Source organism: Lytechinus variegatus, chromosome 2, assembly GCF_018143015.1.
Source record: "Lytechinus variegatus isolate NC3 chromosome 2, Lvar_3.0, whole genome shotgun sequence".
NCBI lineage: Eukaryota > Metazoa > Echinodermata > Echinoidea > Temnopleuroida > Toxopneustidae > Lytechinus > Lytechinus variegatus.
Window position 1 is genome coordinate 80,134,932 of NC_054741.1, and position 26,273 is coordinate 80,161,204.

The window sequence follows — 26,273 nt, forward strand, 5'->3', positions numbered from 1 at the left end:
TTGGAATCAAATCGATGCTGCTTTATACTAATTGGTGCTGTACAAACAACAGATATATATGTGTATATGTATATGTGTACATATACAAATACTTTCCGTAAATGATCACATTTTATTTCTGACACAATATGATTTTAAAAAAATGTTCATTGTTTGCATTAGGCTGCACAAAAAATATTTTAAAACCATTATGAATACATTGAGGGTGTGGGTGCGTTTGTGTGTGTGTGAGGGTGTGTGTGTGCGTATGTATAAATTCTTCCCCACTATATTCATTCATTTGCACCTCTGATTGACAAGATAATTCTCTTATGCGCTTGGGGCTAACACTTATTTGTAGCGGTTAAATTCAAAAATTGTTACTTCAGGATTAGAGTTGTTTTGATATGTCATCTTAAAAGAACTTCCTAATATATTTTTTAAAGAAAAAGGGAGAATAAAAAAGCAAAGGCTTATCACATCCTGTACAAAAAAACTCTTTATTATGAATAACTGGGCGTATCACACTAATCTACTATATACCTTGAAATCGAGCCAACCTTTTACCTAAATCTTTCACTAACTTTGACTTTCAAAACTGAAAATAGAACTCAATTCTCCATTAATCATGAAACCACTAGTGAACTCACCCAAAGTTGGATAAGAAATAATTCAATATTAATATTCTAAGAGACAAGTTTATTCCAAACATGGATATTATGCAGCTTATAGATGACCAACTAAAAATCCATCAGTTCAGTTTCATTTCATAATGACAGTAGATTATTTACTCATCAATCTTGCCTTTTCTTTTCCGTTTCACAATTTTGTTGTTGTTATTCATCTACTTTTTTCTCCCTTTTTGATGTCCAGCGTCAAAGAGGGTACGAAAGAAATTACCTATATAAATAGTTATAAGTATCGTGTTATCTCAGGTATATCTTTTCAAGCTGACATGAGTCAATCGGTGTTTGTATCTAGTTTGTCAAAGTCTGTAAGTACAGTATGTCATTTTTTAATTTCCTTGAAATTTCATTTCATTTTACTAAATTACCTTGATATCATCAATAGGACTCGGATTTTAAAGAGCCATTCATTCTAATATTCGTCACAAAAGTTTTTTAATAGATAAAACACTTCAGATGGATTTCAACGTCATAACTAAGGATTCCTATTTGAGTATAGTATAATCTGAGAATTGTGATATTCATTCGAGATGTACAGAGGAGCAATTTCAATTTCCACTTTTTCTTTCATTACTTTGCGTTTTAAACATAACCACAAATTTGCTTGATTAAATTGGTGTTTCAATTGATTATGCTTTATCATTTCGAAATTATTCAAGGAGAAACAATTTTATAAACGTTCTGTATCCTAAGTTCATCTTTTCAATTAATAGACTGGAATATCATTCTTATAGTTTACCAATACACTCTCTTCATTGACACGTTATCTTCGTGCAGAGAACATTTTAATTTCATTACTGGAAGGAAAGCCCAGTAACTAAGTTATTGGGATATACGTTTGCTTTGCGAAAACCTATTCAATAACAAAAAATATAATCAGTTGCAATACTTTCTCTTATTTACCTCGAGTTGCGACTTCAGTCGTTATTTGTTTTTCTTTCAGTGGGCCCTGTTTAACGTAATAATATTCTTCATTCCATGCGAAACACCAGACAAAAAAACAGGGGATCTCATTTTAGAAGTCTCTGGTATCCTATGACCTATCGTTTACGATTCCAGTGTTTTAAATCTTAGATCGACATATCTGTGTCCTGAGAGTTCCAATCCCGCCGCGATAAGTATTTGACGAAGCATAAGTTCAGATTTGCCCCCCCCCTCTCACCCATGAGGTTCGTGACAGATTACTAGTAGAAGACACGCGGAGCAGGAGGTAATATTACATAATCGAATACATCTCCTGCCCGTGGATCTTAACAAAATAATATGTTTATATTAAATCGTTATATCATTAATTTGATCAATCCTCTTCGTTTCAGGTAGGCTATAGTATTCCCGTTTGGTGATCAGAAAGAAGCTTTCGCTGATATATTGATGCCTACTGTATCGTCTTAACCAAATAGTTCATGACAGATGAACAACCATGCCATCCTGGGCACCACAGATCGTGATCGGTAAGTTATTTCATATCATGCATTTTTCTGAGTACGACAACAATTTGTAGAGCGTTCAGTACCCAAAGAGATGAAGGCCTTTTGAAAAGAGATGATGCAAAATATGTTTATTTTTTTCTCATTTCAATCAACTTTCAGCTTCTTGTTGTCCCCTGTCCACTGACTACGACGACTACTACTACTACTACTACTACTATCACTACTACTACTACTACTACTACTACTACTACTACTATAGTACTACTATTACTACTACTACTACTATCACTACTACTACTACTGCTGCTGCTGCTACTACTACAACTACTACTATAGTACTACTATTACTACTTCTACACAGTAAAAAAGGAATTATACAACGCTGTTTACTATATGAGCCGCCTTACAGTAATTGTTTCAACAGTTTAAACAAGCGTTTAAATCTTAAGTAACAAAGTTTAATTTTCAATATCTAATCTTCAATAGATTAAACATAATTTTTTAAGCGGTTAAACAAATACTGTAAGGTTCATATAGTAAACAAAAATCTTAAACAGCGTTTTAACTGTGTACTGCTACTACTAAAACCCCTATCATTTATATAAATGGTAGTCTAGTACAACTACTTCTCCTAGACTACTTAGACTACTACTACTACTACTACACTTAAACTTCCTTGTACCATTAATACTACTAGATACCTACTACATTTCTTTAAATACTTCTTCTACCACCACCACCACCACCAATAATTCTACTACTTCTACTCTTACTATTATATACTACCATGATCACTATTCTGAACCTACTATAGTACTATTTCTACCACTACAACGATTTCGGCTGCAGCAGTAGAAATGGTGGTAGTAGTAGAAGTACAGGCAACAGTAGTAGCAACAGCAGCTGTTGCTACTACTGTTGCTACAACCAATAATAGTAACAAAGATGCTACTTGCATTTAGTACAGTTTCTTTTGTCATCAAATTACAGGCTCATCTTTATAACATAATAATTCTCTATTACAGAAAAAAAATTATATATACAATTTCTTGTTCTTGTAAGATTTACGACCGTAATAATAATTAAGATATTAAGATTTATAATAGTATTATTTTCATTTAATAATGATTTTTATTATCATCATTTACTTTAAGTATTACTTTTAGTCATAATAATTATAATTATCAATGTTTTCACTATTTTAATAGCATTATCATTATCATCCTTAGCATTATCATTATTGTTGTTGTTTTGATTGAATGAATATTATCATTATTGATTATGATGATTAGAAATTCTTTAGTTATCATCGTCATCATTATTCATTTGAGCTTTACTCCATCATGTCTGAAAGAAATAACAAAAAGGTAGTTTAAAAAAAGCCAGCTCTAACATTTCACATTGCCCTATAATAAATTCACATCTTCGTTAGATTTCAGTTCAATTTCATTCTACCTATTTATTTCAACACGGCAATACCTATTCAATAGAAGATATTTTTGTGTTTTTTTATAGGACCGTTCATGAAAAAAATACAAAAAATGAAACATAAAAAAACAGGGGCCGCGAACAGTTTTCAAAGTGGGGGGGGGGGGGCTGACCATGCAAAAAATCACAATCATATGGTCATTTTTACAATTTTGTACACGGCGGCCCCTGAAACACTGTAAAACATGAGAACATAAATCATAGTTAAACAATAAGTATAAAATGCACAAGATCCATAAATCAATAGTTAAAAGGAAAAAAGGGCAAGGCAACATAATTTAATGCACATTCTAATTGTATATAAGTAGAAATAAAAGAGTGATAAATATGGAATCTATAAGATAAAACGTACGGGTATATAAGGACATAGACAGTATCAATTGAAAGCGCGATTGAAAAATACATAAGGGATATCTGAAAATGGAGATTAAAACAAGATGTAAGATTTGTATAAGATATGTGTAAGAATTGGCAGTGTAAAGTAATTAAAAGAGCGAAAGCCCAGATTCTGAATAAAGATTCATACAGTTTGATAATAAGTAATATTTGTTTAGAAATAGGATAAGAAGAATATAACAATAAATCATTTATTCATGTTTTAGTATGTGCTTAACGCTTTGAATATTTCTATATTTATCGGATATGGTGGTATAGACTGGTGTACTATAATATTCAGATACTTCATGCGGATATTTATAATACTAGTAGTTGTAGAATAAAATTTATAAAGTATATACATAGGCGATCGTAGTAAAGACTAGCGCGTCTACGTAGATAGTAGAAGTAAAAGTAGAAATGGTAATTGAAGTAGTAGTAGTAGTAGTAAACTAGTAGTAGTGAAAATTATGCGTGACATATTCCATCATGATACTTGTCATATCCAAGGGAGAATCAGATTTTTTTAATGTTAATGTTGAGGGAGGTCGAATACTGGGCAATTCCATAAAATGATCAACCTTTTTGAACATCCGGCCCCCATTTTTCTCAAGTCTCACTTCACTTCATATACTGACCAAGAAATCAGACACAGAAAATTTCATGAAGGGGTTCGGACGTACATGTTTTATGAAATTGCCCTACTGTACCTTTTACTGAGAAGCTCTTTTCCGAGGAGCAACGACTAGAAGTTTCAGACGTCTTGTTTGCCAAATACTTGATGGTAATGGCGGTTTTTGTGCGATGTAAATAATGTGAAGTGGTGCTGCTGTGCATGAACCACCTATCATACCCATTGTATAGCTTTCCTTTCCGAATGAGGTATTATTTCGTGACCTCGTGACTGCCATCTTTATCTCTCAATTTCTCTCGATCCTGCACTCTTGATATCATTTTCTCTCCTTATATCTCACTCCCTATATCGCGCTCCCCTCCCTCTCTCTATCCCTTTTCCCATTCCCACCCCTATATGGCCACTATTACGAGAAATGTTCTTTTTTCGCCTCAATAATCAAATGCTATGTTCATATTATTGTAAGGGTGCCAGTTTTTAACTACTGAATCGGTGACCTTTTCTAACAGTTTTCTATCATTATGTATAACCAATGTAGGCTAAATAAGGACTTAAAAATCAGAAATACATTTATTATGATTAAAAGCGCGGTGACGTTTATTAAAATGCTGCACATTTTGTAGTTGAAAATTTGATGGTAATCAAGAGGAATGCATATGTGTTTGTTTTTTTAATCCCTCCGCAATTCAACACGTTTAGTCAGTTGGGGTTTTGTGCGTGTTTGGGTGCGTGGGTGAGAGCCTTTTTTAAAGACTGCGTTCGTGGAGGAGGCGTTCTCGGCCAATGCTCCATTTTTATTTTGTTTTTCTCATAAGTGTTATGCAAAGGCACGACTCATCAAGTCATATTATATCATGGGATATCACAACCAGTCTCTTCATCCATGGGATTCGTGTATTAGGTTACATCTCTCGGGAAAATGAGGAAGGCATTCCTTGATAAAATATGTGTAATGTTTCAAAGTGACTTTATACATGACTTGTGAGAGAGAGATTTTCATTTACCAGCTAAACTTTTATACGTAACCCGTTTTCGAACCTTCCGCTTTTGATTGTACCCCGACCCCCTCTCTCGCTCTATTCAGTTTACCTTTTTTTTACTACTTCCTTAATTTCATCTCCCCCCCCCCCATCCAGCTCTTTCACAAATGCACACAACCCCTCGCACAAAACCACACACACACATAATATAATGATTGTATTGTGGATAATAATAATAAGGAATTGTCATATACTGCATGCAAGTTCGTATCAAAAGTGGCTATCGTTGAACAAAAAATTGACTCTCTGTCCGATATGTCCTCTTGCGTGAGGTTCAATATTTCTAGGTCGTACATTATACACAGCGGAATAAATAAGAGTGTTGTTGACAATCTTATCTACAACGCCGTTGAAATTTTAATTTCTGAATGAGCAGTATGGAGATTGGTGACAGGCCATTAGAATTTGGTTTATGCATCATAATTATTTAATAAAATTGATTTTAAACGTACGCTTTCTGCCATCGTACATTGTATATTTCAAAGACGGGCTTCTTGTTCGTTCTATCTTACTATGTTTATCGCTATTTATAGGAAGATGGCTATTAGTGTACTCAATTCCTTCAGAATATTGGTGATATTATTATTCCTATTATTATTATTTGAGTAACTGCTAAACAAATTCTGGAACAGGCATTAAGCTACTACATTTTTGAAATAAAATAGCATGCATAGTTCAGTAAATTCGTAAGTCAGATTAAAAGTAAAGAGATTCAAACCAATTCGATGCGAAACAAGTAATAAAGAAAAATCAACAACCATACTTTATGTAATTATGATCAGCTATCAATTTTAACGAAAGTTTCCGAAGTCTCGTTAGTCACGGTAATGTTAATAATAATATTCCTCATAGATAACGTCATCATCATCTTTAATAGGCTCGTTTCTATATTAACTTTATCGTTGTGATCAGTATATAAAACGTTTTCACTACAATAATCATAATACCCGTCTTTATTTTTGAAGTGGCATTATGTTTAGGTCAGATTTTTAAAGCTGATGGGGAGCGAATGTCTTGTATGGATGCTCGTCTGGAATGCCAAAGTGATGAATTCTGTAAGCTAGGGCTCATGGCTATCAATGTACACTGCGGGAACGTCGGTGAGTGTTCTTTATCTTTACGGGAAAAAAATACTATCCACTTATTGTTTTTAAAAGATTTAATTTGCCATCCAAAATGGAGAGATTACCTCATATTAATGATTATACTATGCGTTATGCCAATTTTGCATTTAATTAAGCAAATAAGATTTAAGATACTGAACTTATGATAATGTCACATATCAAAAATAATAATCTGATCTTCACCGGTAACTCTACTACCATGACTACCTTGGAATCTTGTTTAATAATCAAAATTACATTGTGACCAGATCCCACTCGCATCCCTTCGATAGTTGTCAAATGAATATATCAGTGGTATTCTGAACTCGGGTTTAAATGAAAGTCGGGTTTAAAGTTGTGGTTTAAGGATAGCCAATTGTGGCACAACTCTTCATTTGTACATGTTCAGTTTATCAACTCATTTGATCTTATTTCATTCATAGGTATTATGGAATGATTACTGAACTATTTTCCATTACTGTTCTTCATCATGAAAGCAAGGAAAACAAAGTAGTGAACATAATAAATTTATGATATAAATATATTGATTAAACTTTAAGCATGTGTAGGGAAAAGTTAGACGGTGGTTAGTTAAGCTGGACTTCATAATATAGGCCAGTATTGTCATTATAACACCACCTCATAATGTTTCAACAGACGGTGGAAGATGTGAAGCAACTGCATTGGGTCTTCCAACATGCCTGATGATGTTACAAGATTCCAGAATACATGGAATTTTTGGAGGGTGTTTCTGTGATCATACCAGTCCACAGTATGCAGCTTGTCGTTATCATCAACGTCTGATCAACTCCAATCCGTGTATGAATGCTACAGGTAACATGAATTCTCTGATGACAATCAATGTCTTATTTCTCAACAGCGAGTTTTTCCAACTCGCGACGGGGACGGATTTTACAACAGAAAAAACCTATTGAAAATTCCCTTCAAATCAAAATCATGACAATGAACAGCTTAAACAGGTTATAAGTATCTGTCGAAAGTTGGTGTACCAGAAACGGTTGTCCGTCGTTAGATTCTGAGCTGACGAAAAAATATTTTGTCCAGAGTCAAAGACGAAATTGCTGTTTTGATACACCAATAAATATTTTCGACATAGGTTGCTTGTCATGAAGAGTTTTTGGCAATAGATTTTCTATGTTGTAGAATCCGTCCTCGTCCTAATTATTAAAAAAATCCCTGTTGGCGTTATTTTGGGGTCAGTACTGCAAAATCGCAATATGAACGGATGAATATTTCGAAAATGAAATACCTTATCGCAAAGTCTCACCAACCAAAACGACTCCAAATATAAATTATTACGTTATTTCCAATGTAATACCATCGGACGGCTTGCATTCGGTCCTGGTGGTGCAACCGTGGCATTACACAGAAACATTACAGTGACATAAAAAAAGGAAATCGTAGCTCTAAATTACTTGTTAGAAAAAAGAGAAAATATAGATGCATAATTATTTATCACTTGATTTTATCAGTTTTATGTCTATGTCTATAAACAACTTATTGTAAGTTATTATTTTTCATTTTATACACTGCAGTTTTTTAAATCCTATAGGGATCTAGGCATGCAAATCACATTTTCTCAAATGCTGATAATTAGCACTTAAGAACACTATACCTCTTCTAGCGGAGATTTTCTAAGCAAATAAATGTTCTGTAGTTTTCTCATACGATATATTTAATTTATATTGTGTTATTTTACTAGGTTCATTCCACCCTCCACCAACCGATTCAGCTGAACCAACATCAGCGACATCACCCCCATCAGCCAACTGCTTCAAGACTATCAAGTCATGCAAGGAAGATACTGTTTGCCATCAGAACCTAGAGCACTTCTACGATGCATGTCCCACTCGCAGACACGGTACATGCAGACTTTCGTCACAAGCTGAACGTGTTGAATGTACGGCAGCACACGGCGTCTTGGATTCCAAACTCTTGAAATGCACATGCGAAGAGAACAAGACCAAATGCAAACGTCAAAGAAAACGGATTCAGCAGAATCCTTGCCTCAGTATGTATTCACAAATATCAGCATTTAGCCAATTGCCATTCAAATGTTTTCGGCAAGGTATCCCCAAAGTTACTATATAAATCTTAAAGTTTTCCTGAAGAGTAATCATGCATCCATACTTCCATTAATCGTTTTAATATACAATGGGATGACACTGTCCTGTATAATCTTTCGGCAATCACTTTCGCGCATCCAGTCAACGTCATCATCAACGGCATCGTGTGTATTAATGATCAGTCATCATGGGCTCTGGTATCATACAGACTCCCATGCCGTAAAATGAAAATAAAATTGTCAAGACCATGAATCTTACAGTATGAGAAAATGACAAGACTATAAAAATTCGGCATCACATAAGAGCTCGCACATAACTGTTGTGCGTTACCATGGTTAGTAATAGTTATGCATTTTAATTCATATTGTTCATATTAGTTTCAGAGCCGATGTCTGCGGATGTCACAGATCCTACTCCTCATGAACTTACTGATGGTGAGTATCCCTCGGGCATTCTCTTTACCGGTTTCATAAACTATTTTGATCTGGATTATATGAAACAAAACATGCCATAATCAGTGGATGCAACTGCAACTTCACATGGAAATTTGTTTGGTTGTGACCCATGCCAAAATGTAGTATAACTTGTTATTCAATTTGCCTTTAAATTTCCAAAACAAGTTTGTCACTTGATAATAAATTGATAAATTGGACATCATTTTACAAGTTTTACTTCATGGGCATACACTCAAATGTCATGCATGCTAGCTCGTACATAATTTCCATTGCTAACATGGGTGTTTCTTATACGTGTTTTTTTCTAATTAGTTGAGACTGTAAAGGGTGGAGAAGAGGAGGAGTTGGAGCAATCAGATGAAGAATGTCCTGTAGATGAAAGTAATCTTGTAATTGGACCAAGTGGGGGCTATAATAATGGAGGTAATTATAAAGAATGATAAGTTTACTTTTATCTTTTGTAGACGTATCAATTTCATTTCTTTCAGATTTTTTTAAGAATATGTCATATCCCCCGCCTTATTTTTCAATTTGATCGTTCTCTCATCTCACACCCTCATACATACAAAGAATAAATACAAAATTTCACGATGGATCATATTTTTGTATTCCAGTACTTTCAGGTGATTTCATTTGTGTCGAATAACTTGAATATCTGGATTATAACTATTGAGAATTTTAACCAATCTTTCCAATTTATCAAGTGTGTTGGCCGTAAGAATAACATTAATTTTATAGGCCTACTTGATTTCTTTAATAAATACTTAAAAAGCAATGATAATGAACTACAGTCTTAATTGGGCAGGTATTTAGTTTTTTTAATAATAGCTGCCGAATTTGCATGGTATGTTGGTTATTTGTTACGTGGCACAGAGGATTTGATTAAGGTTTTGCCGGTGATGTCTTTCAATCTTTCCACAAATAAAGAGAGTACGTGCAAAGAGGCACTGACTGAGTGCACAAGGAATGAAATGTGCCGTCAAGACTTCAGCGAGCTCATCACACAGTGTAACCCGCAGGAAATCGAAGAGTACTGCGACCGTTCGGCCTGCAGAAGCATAGTCCGCAAGTTCTTCACAGACACTTCGCCCATCTACACACACGGCTTGGTGTTCTGTCATTGCCAGGAAGGTGACTTACCATGTGCGACCATCCAGAAGGGGTCCAATCCTACCTGCGCCCGATCTGGTATAGAGAACCTTGATTGCCTTGACGTGGTTGAACAGTGCAACGAGGATTCTTACTGCCGGTAATGTTCTCACCACAGATGATAAGAATTTTAGAAATGTCTGTAAAACCTTAACGTTGAGGGGAGGGGGATCAGAATCAGAATTTTACTTAGATTATACTATGATCCATGATCGTAATTATCAGATAATCATATTAATGAAGACATTGCCAACATACATGACATACTTTTCCTTAAGGAATCAACCAGTTGCCAATCTGTTTTCGATAATCTACATGATTAAAGATATGAATATTCATCTATGTACATTGGATTATCCTTCTCTCCATGACTCAATCCACTTCTTCACCATGGGTCTAACTTTTTTGCCTCTTTGACAATTAATCAACAAAGATTTTAATTTGATTGTTTTAATTCCCTCCTGGTACTGTAGGTCAGCTTATAGGAACTACCTTGAATTGTGTAAGCCTTCAGATGATGAGAGTGGTTGTACCTACAGCTACGGAGCTTGTCGTTCTGCCAGAGTAGCCATAATTGGTACCATCATGGGATCAAGTTGTTCCTGTGATAGTAACAACACGGACTGCCGGTACCATATGAGGATGTTCTTTGATAATGCATGTTACGGTGAGGATTTGTTAGAAATTAATATCCGTTTTAATTTATAATATAGGAACAATAAAATAATAGTTGAGGTTGTAAGTTTGAGACTCGTCTCCGCAGACTGTCACATTTAATCAATTCATAAAACCAGAGCATGCACGCAACTGGGGGGGGGGGGGTAGAGGGCTCCACTCCTTTTTCCTATATCAAAATACGAAAAACGCTTCGGTATAACCTCAGTTACTTCACTCCCTTGCTCATTTATATCATGTCAAGCACTATGTATCCCCCAGACAAAAATTCGGCGTAAGGCAATTGGCCACTGAAAACTTCGAAAGAAATTTGAATATGAATGATCAACAAGTATTGTGTTCATTTCGGCAGACTTATCGATTCATGTAATATTCTTTTATTTTTGTCTTTCAACGCCAAAGGCCTTTTCCAAACCGGATAGTTTAGAAGAATGTATCGGTTTATAGAAAATCCTTAGAAAATAACTATGACATAAAGAGGCACATTCAACAATGAATCTTGCGAATTTTTTTTCTAGACCTTGCCGCTAAAGGTTTCTACTCTTCGGTCGCACCCACGGAACCTCCGGAACTGTCTGCAACAGGTAATTAAGTCATTTACATTAATTTCTGTACATGCATGCTTTGAAGTCGTTAAGTAAGTGAAAATGGTTTGGTGTATTGCCACGCATCCGATGCTGAACTGATCTACTCCTTGCATACTTGATAAAGCCCGAAAAGACATTTTCAGTCTGGTCAGTCTAAAGTTACAGACGGTGTTTGGGGTCAAACTACCTTGAAGACATCGCATTGGTTGCATACCCGATTATTTTCTAACTAGTCCGAAATATTATGGTATACGGAGCTGAGTGTTGTCAATCACGCCCATCATCATGCTAAGTAAGCCACCATTGTTCTCACGTTATTAGTTCAAATACAATACACTTAAGTGTCACTGCAGTCACAAGAAACGCATCAGACATGCAAGATTGAATTATGACGTCAAATATGCTGTACTTAATTGTCTATTGTATTTTGTGAATCGCCAGTCTCACCCGTCCGAGCAAATTGCACTTACACTGATTTATACTGTTATAGCTTCAAAATGACATTTTTTTTTTTATTCCATAGCCAACGATATAATTTCAAAGCTAGTGATTTTTTTTCTTTCTCAAAGTATGTGCCAGGTTTATGAAGGGCAAATTAAAAAAAGTTTTTAGGGTGTCGTTTAAAAAAACCCCACAGGCGTTTACCTCGAGAAACGCAATATATTACTAGTGTAACAATTAATAATGTATACAAATTGTGGAAGTGTAGTGGTCAAGTGGTTATGACTCTCGTCTTTCAATCGGAGGAACGAGGGTTCGAATCCAAGCCATGGCATGTTTTCCCTCAGCAAGAAATGTAACCACATTGTGCTGCACTCAACCCAGGTGAGTTGATACTCGACAGGAATACTTCCTATATGCCTATACAACGAGCGGCTTTAGCAGCTGTAGCTCTAGCCGTGGTAATATTGCACCATTGATTGAATAGGCAACGAGATAATTGGCGCCCCATAAATGCTACATCATAACCGCACGCACTGTCTGCACTTTTACCATGAAAGATGACTCTTTTCTGGCATATTGTAATTCCTTTACCACACGTCCCGAGACATCTTCACCTCGTTCACCATTATGTTGTATAAAGCATGGATATATCTCAAATCAATGGTACACCTTCACAATGAAACTGCACCAGAAGACTTCAATGACTGCTATGTATATTAGAATATGGTTTGTCTCACAATACAAGCAGAAAATCCGTCTACGAATCGATCTGTTGTACTGACGAAACGACAACGCTCATGTCAGAATCGAAACGGTGATGGAGCAGCCAATGATAGAGTGCGTCAATCTAGCCTACACCTGTCACCCGAATCAAAGAGTTTTCTCCGACATCTCTACACTCAACACGATCCATTACCGACCTCGTTGCGTCTACCACTTCCTCAACCACCGCATCAGCGTGTACCTGAGCAGGTGGATGGTCTTCAGCATCAGCCAGGATATCACCCTGTACGCCACTTCGTCCATCATGCAATTCGTGAATGGGAACGTCGGGTCAAGCTTCTAACCATGCGACAACCGAAGCGCCAGTCAATACCATGAGCAGTGACGCACTCAGGGGAACACAAGAACACCTCTTATAACTACCCGCACCTGCAATACATTGGACAGACGATTTTAATGATTCTATGAGGCTTATGTAGTATCATGTTCATTGCAGATGTTATATCAGCATCATACCTTTATTTCATTTCCGAACAGTCATGTATAATGAGTGTGACTGTAATAATTTGATTCAGGATTATTGGACCACGTTGATTTTGTGCCTTCATTATATTTTCTTCCGCCGTGGATAAAAGACCAAAAAAGGGCATTATTTCATAAAATTCGTTGTCTAGAGTACTTAACATGCTTGACTTGTTGCATTTTGTTTTCTTCAGAATAGATATAAGAATGTTTAAGGCATTATGTAGGAAAATGTATGGATCTAACAAAGGATCCTTCCTGACTCGTAATGTTTAATTCATGAAAATATTCTTGATCGACTTGAGAAAAAGAAGAATTTAGGAACGAAAGTCTTATCGTCTGAGTGATTTAACTCACATAGTTCTCAACGTTTCAAATTGTGGATGCTTCTTCTTTCAAAAGGTAATTCAGCAACTTTTGATATGAAAGGACTGAAAGCGGATCAAAACAGAGTGTTTTTTTTCTCACAAAAACCTAAGTTCCGATACATTTCTTTGGAGTTTCATTGACGATAATGAATGTGTTGCGGACATATCTTTATCGTTTTGTTATGTAAGATATAAGATATACATACAGATCATTCAATAAATGAAACAAAGATATTGTATAAATTACGGATTTCGTTCCATGTAATTATTTGAAATTGATCGTTGATCCTTGATATGAAATTCTTTTCTGCATAAATTTTGACTTGATATAAAACTGTGTTAACAAGTAAAATAACGTAGAAGCATATGTCAACTGAATTAAGCAAACAAATAAGAAAGCTCCATCAAGCATCTTTCAATTTTTTTCACTGAAAATGCTACTTCGAGCATGCTGACTGATGATATCATACAAATAGTTTAAGTCATTAACATATCTGGGTTTTTTTTAATAACCTTAACTCCAGTACAAGAACACTGATTGTAATCCTTCCAGTATACAACAAATATGAGAGAGTGGTCATTTTCTGTAGTCAAAACGCACACACAAACACACCCACGGACTTTTATTTGACTATCGTGGACTTATTTATCAGTGATCGTAGAAGTGAGGACGTTTCATAAACTCAAAGTATGGAATTAATTCCACTATTTTACCGGGGCTCATTTTCTGGCAAACGTGAGCATAGTGCGCTAACCGGGGGTGCTTCTTACTGCCCTACACACCCAACTTGAGTTCATTTTTTTTAGCCAAACGGGAACTTTTTACAAATCATGCCGTTACTATAATTATGAAACGGTGTGAAATGAAATGAAGAATACAAATTTATTATCTGGACTGGGGACGTCCTCGATTGATTGGAAGAGTGTAAGAAACTGTCCCCAGAAGTATTTCATTTCACACACATACATACCCACGGCACACACACCTTAACACTCCCACAACCTCATAAAAGATCATGTACCAAAATTACAGTGATTTTGGTAAAATTTCTACCTATAAACATACGAACCTGATTTCCTCGGGAGTGTTTTCTGGTCCTCACGCCCCCCCCCCCCCTCTTTCTCTCTCACTCACTCTCTATCTATCTATTATCTATCTATTTATCTATATCTATGTATCTATCTATCATGAACAAGACGGTCTGAACACAATCACGTAGAAGTGAATAGTTATATTTGTAAGATTTCACTTCTGTTGAATAAGCGGGTTGTATTCACGTCGTCTACTAGTAAATGATGACAATGGTAATGTGAATGTGATTTAATTAACAACGACAATATAATACAAATTTACACATCATTCATGACAGTGTAAAAATACAAACACACATACCTAGCATATTCAAACATTATTAACAATGTACATTGTATACAGAATTTAAATGATAACAAATTGATAATTCCCTATCATATTATCATTATTATTATAAGATATCAACTGTACATAATTGTACCATGAACAGTATGTAGAATTTGGTTGATTTCTTTAACAATGGAAAAGTTGCCATAAAATCTTAACTAACAATTGTCAATACCAGTAAGCTATTGAAATAAATTCTATTATTAACAGTACACAAAAAAGGAAAAACAATTTTTGTTAAAAGGAAAACCAAAAGTTAGCACGAGTGCTAGTCGAGATTCGTTCTCGAAGATATTCTATTCTGGATCCAAAGTCAAAGGCTCTGGGTTCACAATTATAAACGTAAGAAAAAATATCAGGACTTAATATGATATCGTTTAATCTTAATTATTTAATCACAAGAGTTTAATTCTAAGATTTCTGCTTATCGATGATATTGAAGAATATTTTGCGATTGACATGATTGATATGATTGATATGATGATGATGCTGATGCTGCTTCTGCTGCTAATGATGAATATCTTAATAATGGCGACGATTGTATTAATATTAATAACCGAACAGATTCTACTTTTGATGGAAACTTTATCAGGCAACAGAAATCCTGATTTTCCAAAGTATCAATTCTTACTACAAAGAGATACATGGTAATTCTTAAATGTTTGGAGGAATGGTTCAGATTCTCATTACGATTATCGCGATTTTGGGCCAGATTGTAATGAATTTGATAGACATGATATGAATGACTATGTTTTTCATCATCACTTCGTTGAACTTTCCCGAAAATCAATCTAACATGTATGCCATCATCGTTCTGTGAGCCGCATATGGGTGTCTCAAAGGATCTCTGGTTTCACGCGCGTAAAACATTCCCCATAGACTTGTGTGTTAAAATGGCACTTTTGAAAAATCATAAAAAATAAATGTGAAATTAAAGGATGGAATGTTTACTACCATTGGATAGGATATATATCTGGCATTCCATATCTGACCAGGAAAGGGTACCGTAGCCAGCTCATTTTAAAAATAAATCGCCATTTATGAAGATAACTATGAATAGATCTAATTCATCGACTGAAACAGTAAAATAGCCCTAATTAGTCCGCCAGTCAAAATATAGTTCCAAGTCACTTTTTATCTTCCCAATTTGGGCGAAGGAAGTTCAGTAGATACCATTTCTAGAATCAGTGTCAGATTTTGAATCATATTCATACAGTTTTGTCAATCAGCAACATCAAATTGAAAAAAATTCGAATGGGTTGGGTGGAACGAATGTCTTGAGTCCTCCTGATGTAATTAGGCTCATGTCACCCTCTGGAAGGTTCCAATGAAACATTTCGTATCTTCTTTGGGGGGAAATATGCGTAGGCTCTTTAAATGATTGTAAAAGAATAGTCGGTGCCCACCGCGAAAACAAAACAATCATCTCATAAGATTGTAAATAGTTACCTGCTACGAAATCATACTTCTAGATAATCGACAATCTGATAAATTACTGTCTGTACTCTGCCATAGTATTGCGACTCTGCCCCCCTCCCTCTTCCCCTTCACCCTCAATCGTGCCTATTTCAAGTAATATTCTGCCTTTCTTGCTTTGCTTCTTATTACTCTCTCCTAAATTTTTTTTTATTTATTTCTTACTCTACAGTGCGTATCAAAAAAAAGTTTACACTTAGAAAAAATCCGGTAAAATCATACATTTGTCATATCCTGAAGATTTTTCCACATTTTAACATTGGTACAGATCCATTTAAGCAAATGACGATATAACTGTCGAAAAATATTTCCGCTTGAGTGAGCACCACTTACTTTTGAAAAGTTACTTAAGAATGATTTGCGCAGACCTTTGAAACAGTTATGCGAATAAAAGTAGACAATAATCATGAAGAACATATGGAATTTAGCTATCAAGATTGATTTGAAGATATCTTTTTACCCTTTTTAACGTGTTTCCTTGCCCAAAACACTTCAAAGAGTGCATTGCGCCCCACCCCACTCCCCCACACACCGAGGCCATCGTGACGATATTTGCTTTACACTGAGCTGTGATTTACATGAAATGGCTTAGGCTTGATTTTCATTTTGTTAATCATTGTCAAGCTAGGAAAAAGTGTGAAGAAACAATTATTCAATGAAAAATGAAATGTAAACCCACTTTAAATGATAAAAACATAGTGGAAAAATGCTGGATATGTCTGATATGAACTTTTGTTCAGATTCATTTATGTCCTCAGATCCAGCTGGCACAAAAAAGATGAAGGTTGTACTTAGTGTTGAAATTTCAATTTTGGTGGCAAAATTGTTACAAAATGCTTGAATGTATCCGTTTTATTTCAGTTGACTAAAAGTGCAAGGGAAATGTATGAGAAAAGTTATGCAGGGTATGTTTGATTTCGCCCTTTCCCCTTGACACAGCGTGAAAACGAGCATTTCTGCGCAAACAGATTTCTGCGAGCTTTAAAAAAATGGACAGTGCTCACTCAAGTGTAACATTCTGTCAAATTTTTACTTTCATTGGATAGATGAGACCCAAACCCAAGATTATATGTGAAAAAATAATCAACATAATGTATGGTTTTTAATTCCCAGGGCTTTTTCAAAGTGTAAACTTATTATTGATACGCACTGTATAATGATCAGAGATTGAATAACTCATTAACAATGTCTTCAGCAATCAATTTTCTTACAAATCACCTTATCATATTGAAGGTAGTAGTAATGATTACAATGCTGATAATGGTGATGATGATGATTATGATGGTGGTGATGATGATGATGGTGGTAGTGGTGGTGGTGATGGTGTTGATGATGGTGATGATGGTAATGATGGTAATAATGATGGATGATGATGATGATAAATTGTGATAATGATGACGATGGTTTGATGATGGTGATAATGATGACGATGGTTTGATGATGGTGATAATGATGATGATGATGATGAATTGATAAGTATGACGTTAATATGATGTTGCAGATGACGGTTATGATGATGAAGATGATGATCATAATGGTGATGTGATGATGATGAGAAATGATTATGATGATGATGATGATGATGATAATGATGATGATGATGATTGTTATGACGAATAACGACGGTGATGATGATGATGGTGGTGGTGATGGTGGTGGTGATGATGATGATGATGATGATGATGATGACACTACTTTTTCTGCTGCTGCTGCTGCTGATGATGATTTTGATAATAGTAATGATATTGATAACACATCCTACGTCTGCAAATATCAGTCATTTAGCATCTTTCTCTCATATACGCCTGTATTCGCCGGATCAAAGTATATTAGATTTAAATAAAACTTGACAGATTATTTGAGCAAAATAATAAGTCACATACACAAGAATTAAGTTTACTGTCTACTTTGACTAGAGTAGATATACACGGTTCTTGTGATGTGTGAGAGTAATTGACTTGACATGTATGTGGTGTGTATGTGTGTGTGTGTGTGTGTGTGTGGGTTTGTGCGATGTGGGGCTTGGTGTATGATGGATTAAACTGTGGGCGATTGCATGAGTATAGTCCTAAGCGATTACTTGTTATTTTCGAAAACGAAGTCTTGCCCCTCTTTGATTGTATCAAATACCACACACACACACTCACCTTGAACCCACCATCATCTATACCCACATGCACACACACACACACACACACACACTTTTGACCAGTCAGTCAGTTTTTGCGCCATGTATAGTTTTGTAGAGGTGATATGCAATGTCATTTCTTCCGACTATCCCTATACACCGATATAAATGTTCAAAACTGCAACGGTATTGCTCGGAATTCGATACAAGCTTTTCCCTTCAATTCGTATAGGGTATACGAACCAGAAGCCCTAATAGCCATACCTCATGTCGTCAACAATTAACATCTGAACTGTCTTAACCCATGCATAATAACCCATAATGAAAAAAAAACACTTATTGACTAGTCACTACATTCATATTGCAATAAATACATGTATGCTACCAAGTTCCGAAGCAGGTATTTTTCCTCTGAAAAGCGTTATAATTTCTTTACACATTTCAAAAGGTATACTATTTATAACATACGGTCAATGACAGACCACAAGCGGTTTGTCAGATCGCTCCTATTTTATAAGCGATTGTTTAAACATAGTTGTAATTTGTCACCGGCTCAACCGAGTGACGTACATAATATTCAGTGTTTGATAGATGTACATGATTAATAATTGTTCATTTACACATGTTTGACTTATTTGTTAAATGATTATGTTGTTTGTTTATATTCATAAGTGTTTATGATTATTCAGGAAGACAAATGGGATATCTGCACTGGTTTAAAAATAAGTAGATTTAAAGGTTTGAAAATATGTAGATTTAATCAAAACAAATTAATTGATAGGTATTACCACATCGAGTTTCATTTTGAAGTTTGTTTACATTAAACTTGTTTTCTTCTGTTCTATTTCCAAACATAACAGTTTGTGTTGTAAACAGCAGTCTGAACGGAGTGCCATACAGAGTCAAGCCAGGATCTTATGCATTGGTATTCACTTTTTATTCAACTACTGACCAACGGGAATATTATATTAATTCTTTACACTCATTTCAAATCATGATGATAAATGAAATAATTTTTTTTAAATGTATTTTTAAATCAAATATAATGATATTACCAAAAAATATGATATCGCTATATGTATTTGGTGATGATATTGATCATGGTGATAAGGGTTGGTATTATGTATCACAACTATCATTTGACCCAAGTGCACACCTGGAATTATTATATTATACGACATTCTTCCGGACCGGGTCTTACTTCGCATGTGTACGCATACAGGCCGTAAAAAAAACTGAAGGCGTTTTCCACTAAACTAAAAAGTTTTACAATGATCAAAGCAATAATGCGGTATATGCATTTCTTTGACACTGTTCGAATATTTGATTTTATTTTAAATAAGTTTATTCGATTAAACAGATATATTTTATTGTATTTGAAGTCGTAAAATAAAATCCTTTGCGTGCACCGTTCGTTGAATTCGTAGATTCGTGTCTCAATGAGTATTCTGCAGCAATACCTATATTGTTATCGGATTTAAAAGGCCAAAAAAATGGAAGGAGCAGGCCAGTTAAACTTTAAGCAAGATCTGGTGAAAAAGACCATTTTCATCTACCTTTTTTGAATGTTTTTTTTTCCTTTATCCACAGGTCTCTTTTGATGGTAGATGCTACTCTCTGTGTGTTTGTGTTTATAATGGAAACATGGAAAATTGTGTTTCACAACCCTGCCCAGAAGACGCACATTGTTTAGTCAACAACATAGAATTTAGTAAGACCCTATACCAATTATCGTTTTACATGTATTGAACTTCTAATAGGCATACGTAAATGAATTTAAAAAGGTGAAATAATTAAATAAACGCTTGAATGAATAAATGTATTGATAGAAGTTAATTTGGGGGATTGAAAGGAAACCAAAACCCAAAGAGAAGCAATCTTATTGGAAAGAGTAATATAAGAGGAACAATTTACAAAAAATTTCATCAAAATCGGTTATGAAATAAGCAAGTTATGGAGGATTAAAAAGTCTTGTTCTACTTACCTTTGTGGATCCTCAAATTGGCAAACGTGCTTCAAAATGGCTGATTTTGTGGACAACTCTTCATTTGTTTTGTACACATATTTTCAGATTTTCCCCTTTATTTTACATATTTCACATTATCTCCTCCTGACCTTGACATATATGGTGTGAATTATATTTTGCCATGACATATGTTGTGCTCAGAAGGAAGCAAGATGCAATTTGAAAGATAATGAAATAATTTTGTGTACAAAACAAATGGAGAGTTGTCCACAAAATCAGCCATTTTGAAGCATGTTTGCCAATTTGAGGATGCCCATAGGAAGTACAACAAGAGTTTTCAAACTCCCATAACTTGCTTATTTCATAACCGATTTTGATGAAACGTTTTTTAAATTGTTCCTCTCATTTACTCTATCCAACAAGATTACTTCTCTTCTTGGGTTTTGGTTTCCTTTAACAAGCCCAAACTGCTAGATCGGTTTAGTGCTATAATATTAAAACCGAGACAAGGGTCCCACAACACAAAGGTTAGCGACTAATCGTCTTCTTATTTTCACAATTAATTGTACAATGTAGTCGATGCAATCAATCGTTTACAAAATGTTCTACGATCACTGTTATTGTGTTGCAGGCCCAGGGCCCCGTTTCATAAAGGAATCTCAACTGTTGTAACTTTGACATAATGGCAACTACCGTGACAACAGGCCTCAGCAGCCAATCATAATCAAGGTTACCATGGTAGTTGTCATTGATTGTCATTGATGGAAAAATTACAACAGTTGTAACTCTTCATGAAACGGGCCCCTGATCGGAAAAGATATTATCATTGGAATCTGTTTTATTAGCCTGAATGTGTCATAAAAGTAAGTTATAAAAATAAGATAGTATTGTTGATCGTTATTTTTTTTTCTTCACAGAAAACAATGAATTATTCTCTCATCCGTCGTATGGTCATTGCATATGTTTGACTGGAAAAGTTCTTTGTACAAGTAGACACGGGTCAGGATCATCAGGAAAACAGACACAACAAGGTAAAAATGTCTCACTAACGTAAAACTTGGCAACTATTGATCATTATATTTGACATTTTACGATTGATTGAATTTATATCTAAGCTCTTATGTGCCCAGTGCTATATAGTTATACATTTCCATGCCGTTATCATGTTCCATGTGAAAATCAGAACTAATGATAAAATGAAGATAAAATGATATTTCTTCTCTTTAAACATTGTTTCTATAAACACTCGTGCAAACATAACGAAAATATGAAATTGAATTTTGGAATGGAAAATACAACGCAAATTATTCGGTATAACTGAATCCATCCGTTTTGTAATTTTTGTTTTATATGGAAAATAAATACTATACTATACCACTATACTATAGGTATTTTCTTATTTCAAAATATGTTTTTAATTTGATTAAGTTATAGGGACATTCTTATTTTTTATGTAATATATTCCATTATAGGTCCATTAAAACAGTTTCATTGGCAAAAAACGATTGGAGATTAGGGTCGGTGATAATCGATCCATTGCCTGGTTATTTTTTTTGCAAGTAGTCTGTTGTTTTCAAGACTAAAAGAATGTATTTTATCTTAAGATTGTTCATAAATTGATATATTTGAAAGCACTGCGGTTGGTTTTGGCGAAACAGTTCAATACCAGCCGGGAATCTCGTCAAACAGACACTTGCTCTTTGTTTAGTTGTACACTATTTCCAGATATACCATGCGGGCAATGGCTCATCCATCTAATAATAATCCACAACCAATATGAATTACTCCCATACAACCACTGGCACACCCCTACTTCCAAACCACGGGGCCATGCGTGGATTCACACCCCACACCCCTTGTACCTGTTATACTGTAATAGGGGGTTTGCATCCAAACACCCTCCTCTTATTATACCCATACACATGTGCTAAGATTGTTATTTTTCTATTTCTCACTCACCTATCTGTTTCGACCCCATCTAGTATCGCCAAGCATCAGCATAGCTTATGACAGTGTATCTTTGGATCATCTCAACTCTCAGCTAGATGAATCTATTGGAGATAGTTCTATTATCAGTGATTTACAAACCATCTTAGATCATCAGGAACCGGTAAAAACAAATACCTCCAAGCATTTTTTGAAAGTTGATTGGGCTTCCAAAATCATGAAAAATGCTCTGATAGATTTAAAAAGCAATTTTACTTTTGATGCTCTGTTTACTGTTACCATGGATACCAGGTAGTTAATTCGCACAAATATTGCGTGGATGCTCTTTGCTAATGCAATGTATCAAGAATCAATTAAAAATAAAATTTTTACTGCATTTATATCGAAGCTCGTATCCTGTTTTTGTATTAAATACATATTTTATATTTTGATCAAGCTATTTGTAATGTCATTACAGGTGCCATGCCAGTTGCAACTATTGGAACATACGGATAATACTATTCTCATATCAGTGTACTACACAGATAATATGGTATGTTAAAATCCATGATTGCACATACTGCCTTTCTTTCTGAATTCTTTGCTCAAGTGGTATGCCTGCTAATATTGAAAATGCTAAGTTAAACCTCCTACACTGCAAAAACTCTGATGTTGATTTAACACTAGCCCGGAATCTATATATGTCCACACCAGTGAAGTGTTAAACAAAACTAGTTTCGTTTTGGTCTAACACCAGAAAGGTGTTTATACAACACCAATTAGTATTAAAAAAGCATCGGTTTGATTCCAAACGGGTGTTGTTTCAATACTTCTCTGGTGTGGATATATAGATTCAGGGCTGGTGTTAAATCAACACCGGAGTTTTTGCAGTGTAGCATGAAGTTACATTACACCGATAAATGACACTAATATTTAAACACTGAAAAAAATAAGCTTAAGCATGTTTTTGAATATGTACCAACCTTCAGGTGTGGATCCTGGTGGTACATGGAGCAGCTCCCCCCCCCCCCCCTCCTTGATCATTTGATAAATAATGTCTCGTGGTATCATGTGCCCCTTTACAAGTGAGGATGAAAATATGTCTCTTTTGAAGTGAGGAACATATTCTGTTATTTGTAAAAAAAAATAATATATATATATATATATATTCTATACCTCCCTCAAAACTGAAATTCTGGGTCCACCCCAGATATCCGGGTGCAAAAATTTACCATTGTATTTAGCGTTTTTACAGTAAATTCAGCTGGGCTGAAACTTTAATGTGCGATAATTAAAAAAAATTCTGCTTTCCTCATTATCATTCACGGTGGGGAATTGCGATGTTTATTCTTTTATTTTAATTTCTGGACTATTATTATTTTGTTCTCTATTTTGAAAATATATCACTGCTGAGTGACTATTATTTGCATTTTAAAATTGAAAACACTGCGTTTAATTGTTCTGGACCATAACAGCATAGTGAATAACCTACATTAATCAATCTAATTTTTTGGAAAAAAAAATCAACACCCAGCAGATCTATCGTGGGGGCGGTATTACATTGTTCATCACCCTAATCATTTATTTTTCTTGCAGAACTCCTGCTTCAATCAGCTGTATAGATTATCAAATATGATCAACTCAAAGCACCCTGCAATCACCCTCAATCCTGTACTCAGTAGTCTGAAGATCGCAACAGTGGAGCGAGGAACTTACGATGCAGACCAAAAGGGACAAGCGTCTCCCACACGTCTCATTTCGTATTCACTCTTGTCGTATGTTGTCGTTGTAAGTCTTTGTGCGATCTTTTCACTGTCTTGTCGGACTGCTTGATGTGTCGAGTCATAACGTCGCTTTGGATGTTTTATGTAAGAAAAAAGACACTATCAGAAGAGCGTCATATTACTCCAAGATATAATTCTATTTTTCTTCTAAATCAGTTTTGATCGATATTTCAACAAGATCATGGAGACTGAGAATACGTGAGGATGTAAATGAAAAACAAAATGTTTTCTCTAATCTAATCTAACAAAAACGGAAACGAGCGAAGTCAATAGCCTACCTCATTGGATGTGAAGATGCTGAAAGACCTTTCATCTCGTAATTTCATCTGTGAATTATGTGATAAGACCGATTGTGAGTACTGAATAATCATGAAAATATAAACTGATATTGCCGGTTGAAATAACTTGCGGAAATGTCGACTCCAAAGTAAATCTTGGTAGTGTTTCACAAAAGGACATGTCTGCTTTTCATCGTCTGATTTACCATTAAGCAACTAAGTACAGTTAGACTCCTGTGTTTATCGACCAATCAAACTCACGGAGGTTGTCAGGCATGACGGGGAAATGCTCTCCATTATAGGTTTCAACACAGTGGCGTAATGAGCCCCCCAAAAAATGTGGGGGGCACACGTGGCGTATCGGACAAAATTATAAAAAGTTGCTCGCGAGCGAAGCGGACGAGCAAAAACTTCGACATTGTTATTACAAATGTCCAATTTAGTGATAGATTTTGACATGGTATTCAGAAAATGCTATCCCCTCTCTCTTTACTTTCTCCTTTTTTCTTGGTTGTGAAAATTTTTTTTTTTTAAGGGGGGGGGTTGTGCCCCAAGCGCCCCCATCTGTACGCCACTTTTTTCACAAAGTTCATATAAAGAAACACACACTGATCTCTTAACAGTAAGACAAGATTTAACGCATGACCCATGGCAAATAGAAAGCCTAAAAGACATCTCGGTAAATTGGCTGACGTTTGATAATTATGATATTATTTATCCACCATTCTCCTGAATTAAGATGGTGCTTAATTATGTTGGTATCGGGAATCTCGACACAATTGCAGCTCACGCTTCGCGCTCGCATTCCTAAAATGTTCCTTTTCAGGAGTGCTTCATGAAAGGACTTGTTGGACTTTTTATCTGAATATCCCTTTATCAAATCAATTTATAAGAGAACATGAGAATGCTTCGCACAATCAGTAAGTGACTCAATAATTTTTGTTCGTTCTGTGACCCATTACGCCACTGTTGACCGTTGCTATGACATGATGTTCAACAGTTACCATAACAACAGTTATACATAGAACCAGATCTGAAAATTTGCCAGAAGACAAATCAAACGCTTCCCCGACAGGTTGTCAGACGAAAAGAGTTAATAAAATGTCCCCGTGCATTGGTTATTGATGTTTGTGTAATTTTTCCTATGAGAATGATTATAATTTATCAAACAGCAAACTTTGATAGGATCCACATCGCTACTGCAGCATACACTTCGTTACGCCTCGGACGTTTCGGAACTACTTCAAAGGCACAATGTGTAATTGATCTAAAAACTTACATTTTATGTCAAATGTTTTTTGAAACACGTCAATTGACATTGCTTGAAATACGGTATTACTTTGATGAAACTTTATTTTTTCCAAAATATATATAATCACTGATGCAAGAGAGTGAGAATATTTGTTAAACTCAGGAACAAAGTAATGCTCAAGATAAAGTGCTAGAAAAGAAAAATTCAAGAAAGATAAAGCCTGAATGTTGATGCCTTTATATCGTCTTACATTGACAGAATATGAAAAAACGTATATTTTTTGTAATGAAATTTACTC

The 26,273-nt window shown here is 35.1% G+C and overlaps 1 protein-coding gene across 1 annotated transcript in view; it reads left to right on the plus strand.

Moving 5' to 3' along the window:
• LOC121409200 overlaps positions 1-25,040 on the plus strand; it is a 34,835-nt gene extending 9,795 nt beyond the window's left edge. Inside the window, exons 3-17 of the mRNA XM_041601054.1 lie at positions 1,982-2,116; positions 6,598-6,732; positions 7,393-7,569; positions 8,459-8,767; positions 9,200-9,256; positions 9,590-9,700; positions 10,205-10,526; positions 10,900-11,093; positions 11,620-11,685; positions 19,630-19,694; positions 20,360-20,480; positions 21,653-21,766; positions 22,718-22,845; positions 23,140-23,214; positions 24,258-25,040. Coding sequence (XP_041456988.1) covers positions 2,086-2,116; positions 6,598-6,732; positions 7,393-7,569; positions 8,459-8,767; positions 9,200-9,256; positions 9,590-9,700; positions 10,205-10,526; positions 10,900-11,093; positions 11,620-11,685; positions 19,630-19,694; positions 20,360-20,480; positions 21,653-21,766; positions 22,718-22,845; positions 23,140-23,214; positions 24,258-24,494 — 2,142 coding nt within the window. The 5' untranslated portion in view covers positions 1,982-2,085 and the 3' untranslated portion in view covers positions 24,495-25,040. The remainder of the gene's footprint in view (positions 1-1,981; positions 2,117-6,597; positions 6,733-7,392; positions 7,570-8,458; positions 8,768-9,199; positions 9,257-9,589; positions 9,701-10,204; positions 10,527-10,899; positions 11,094-11,619; positions 11,686-19,629; positions 19,695-20,359; positions 20,481-21,652; positions 21,767-22,717; positions 22,846-23,139; positions 23,215-24,257) is intronic.
• The last annotated feature ends 1,233 nt before the right edge of the window (positions 25,041-26,273 follow it).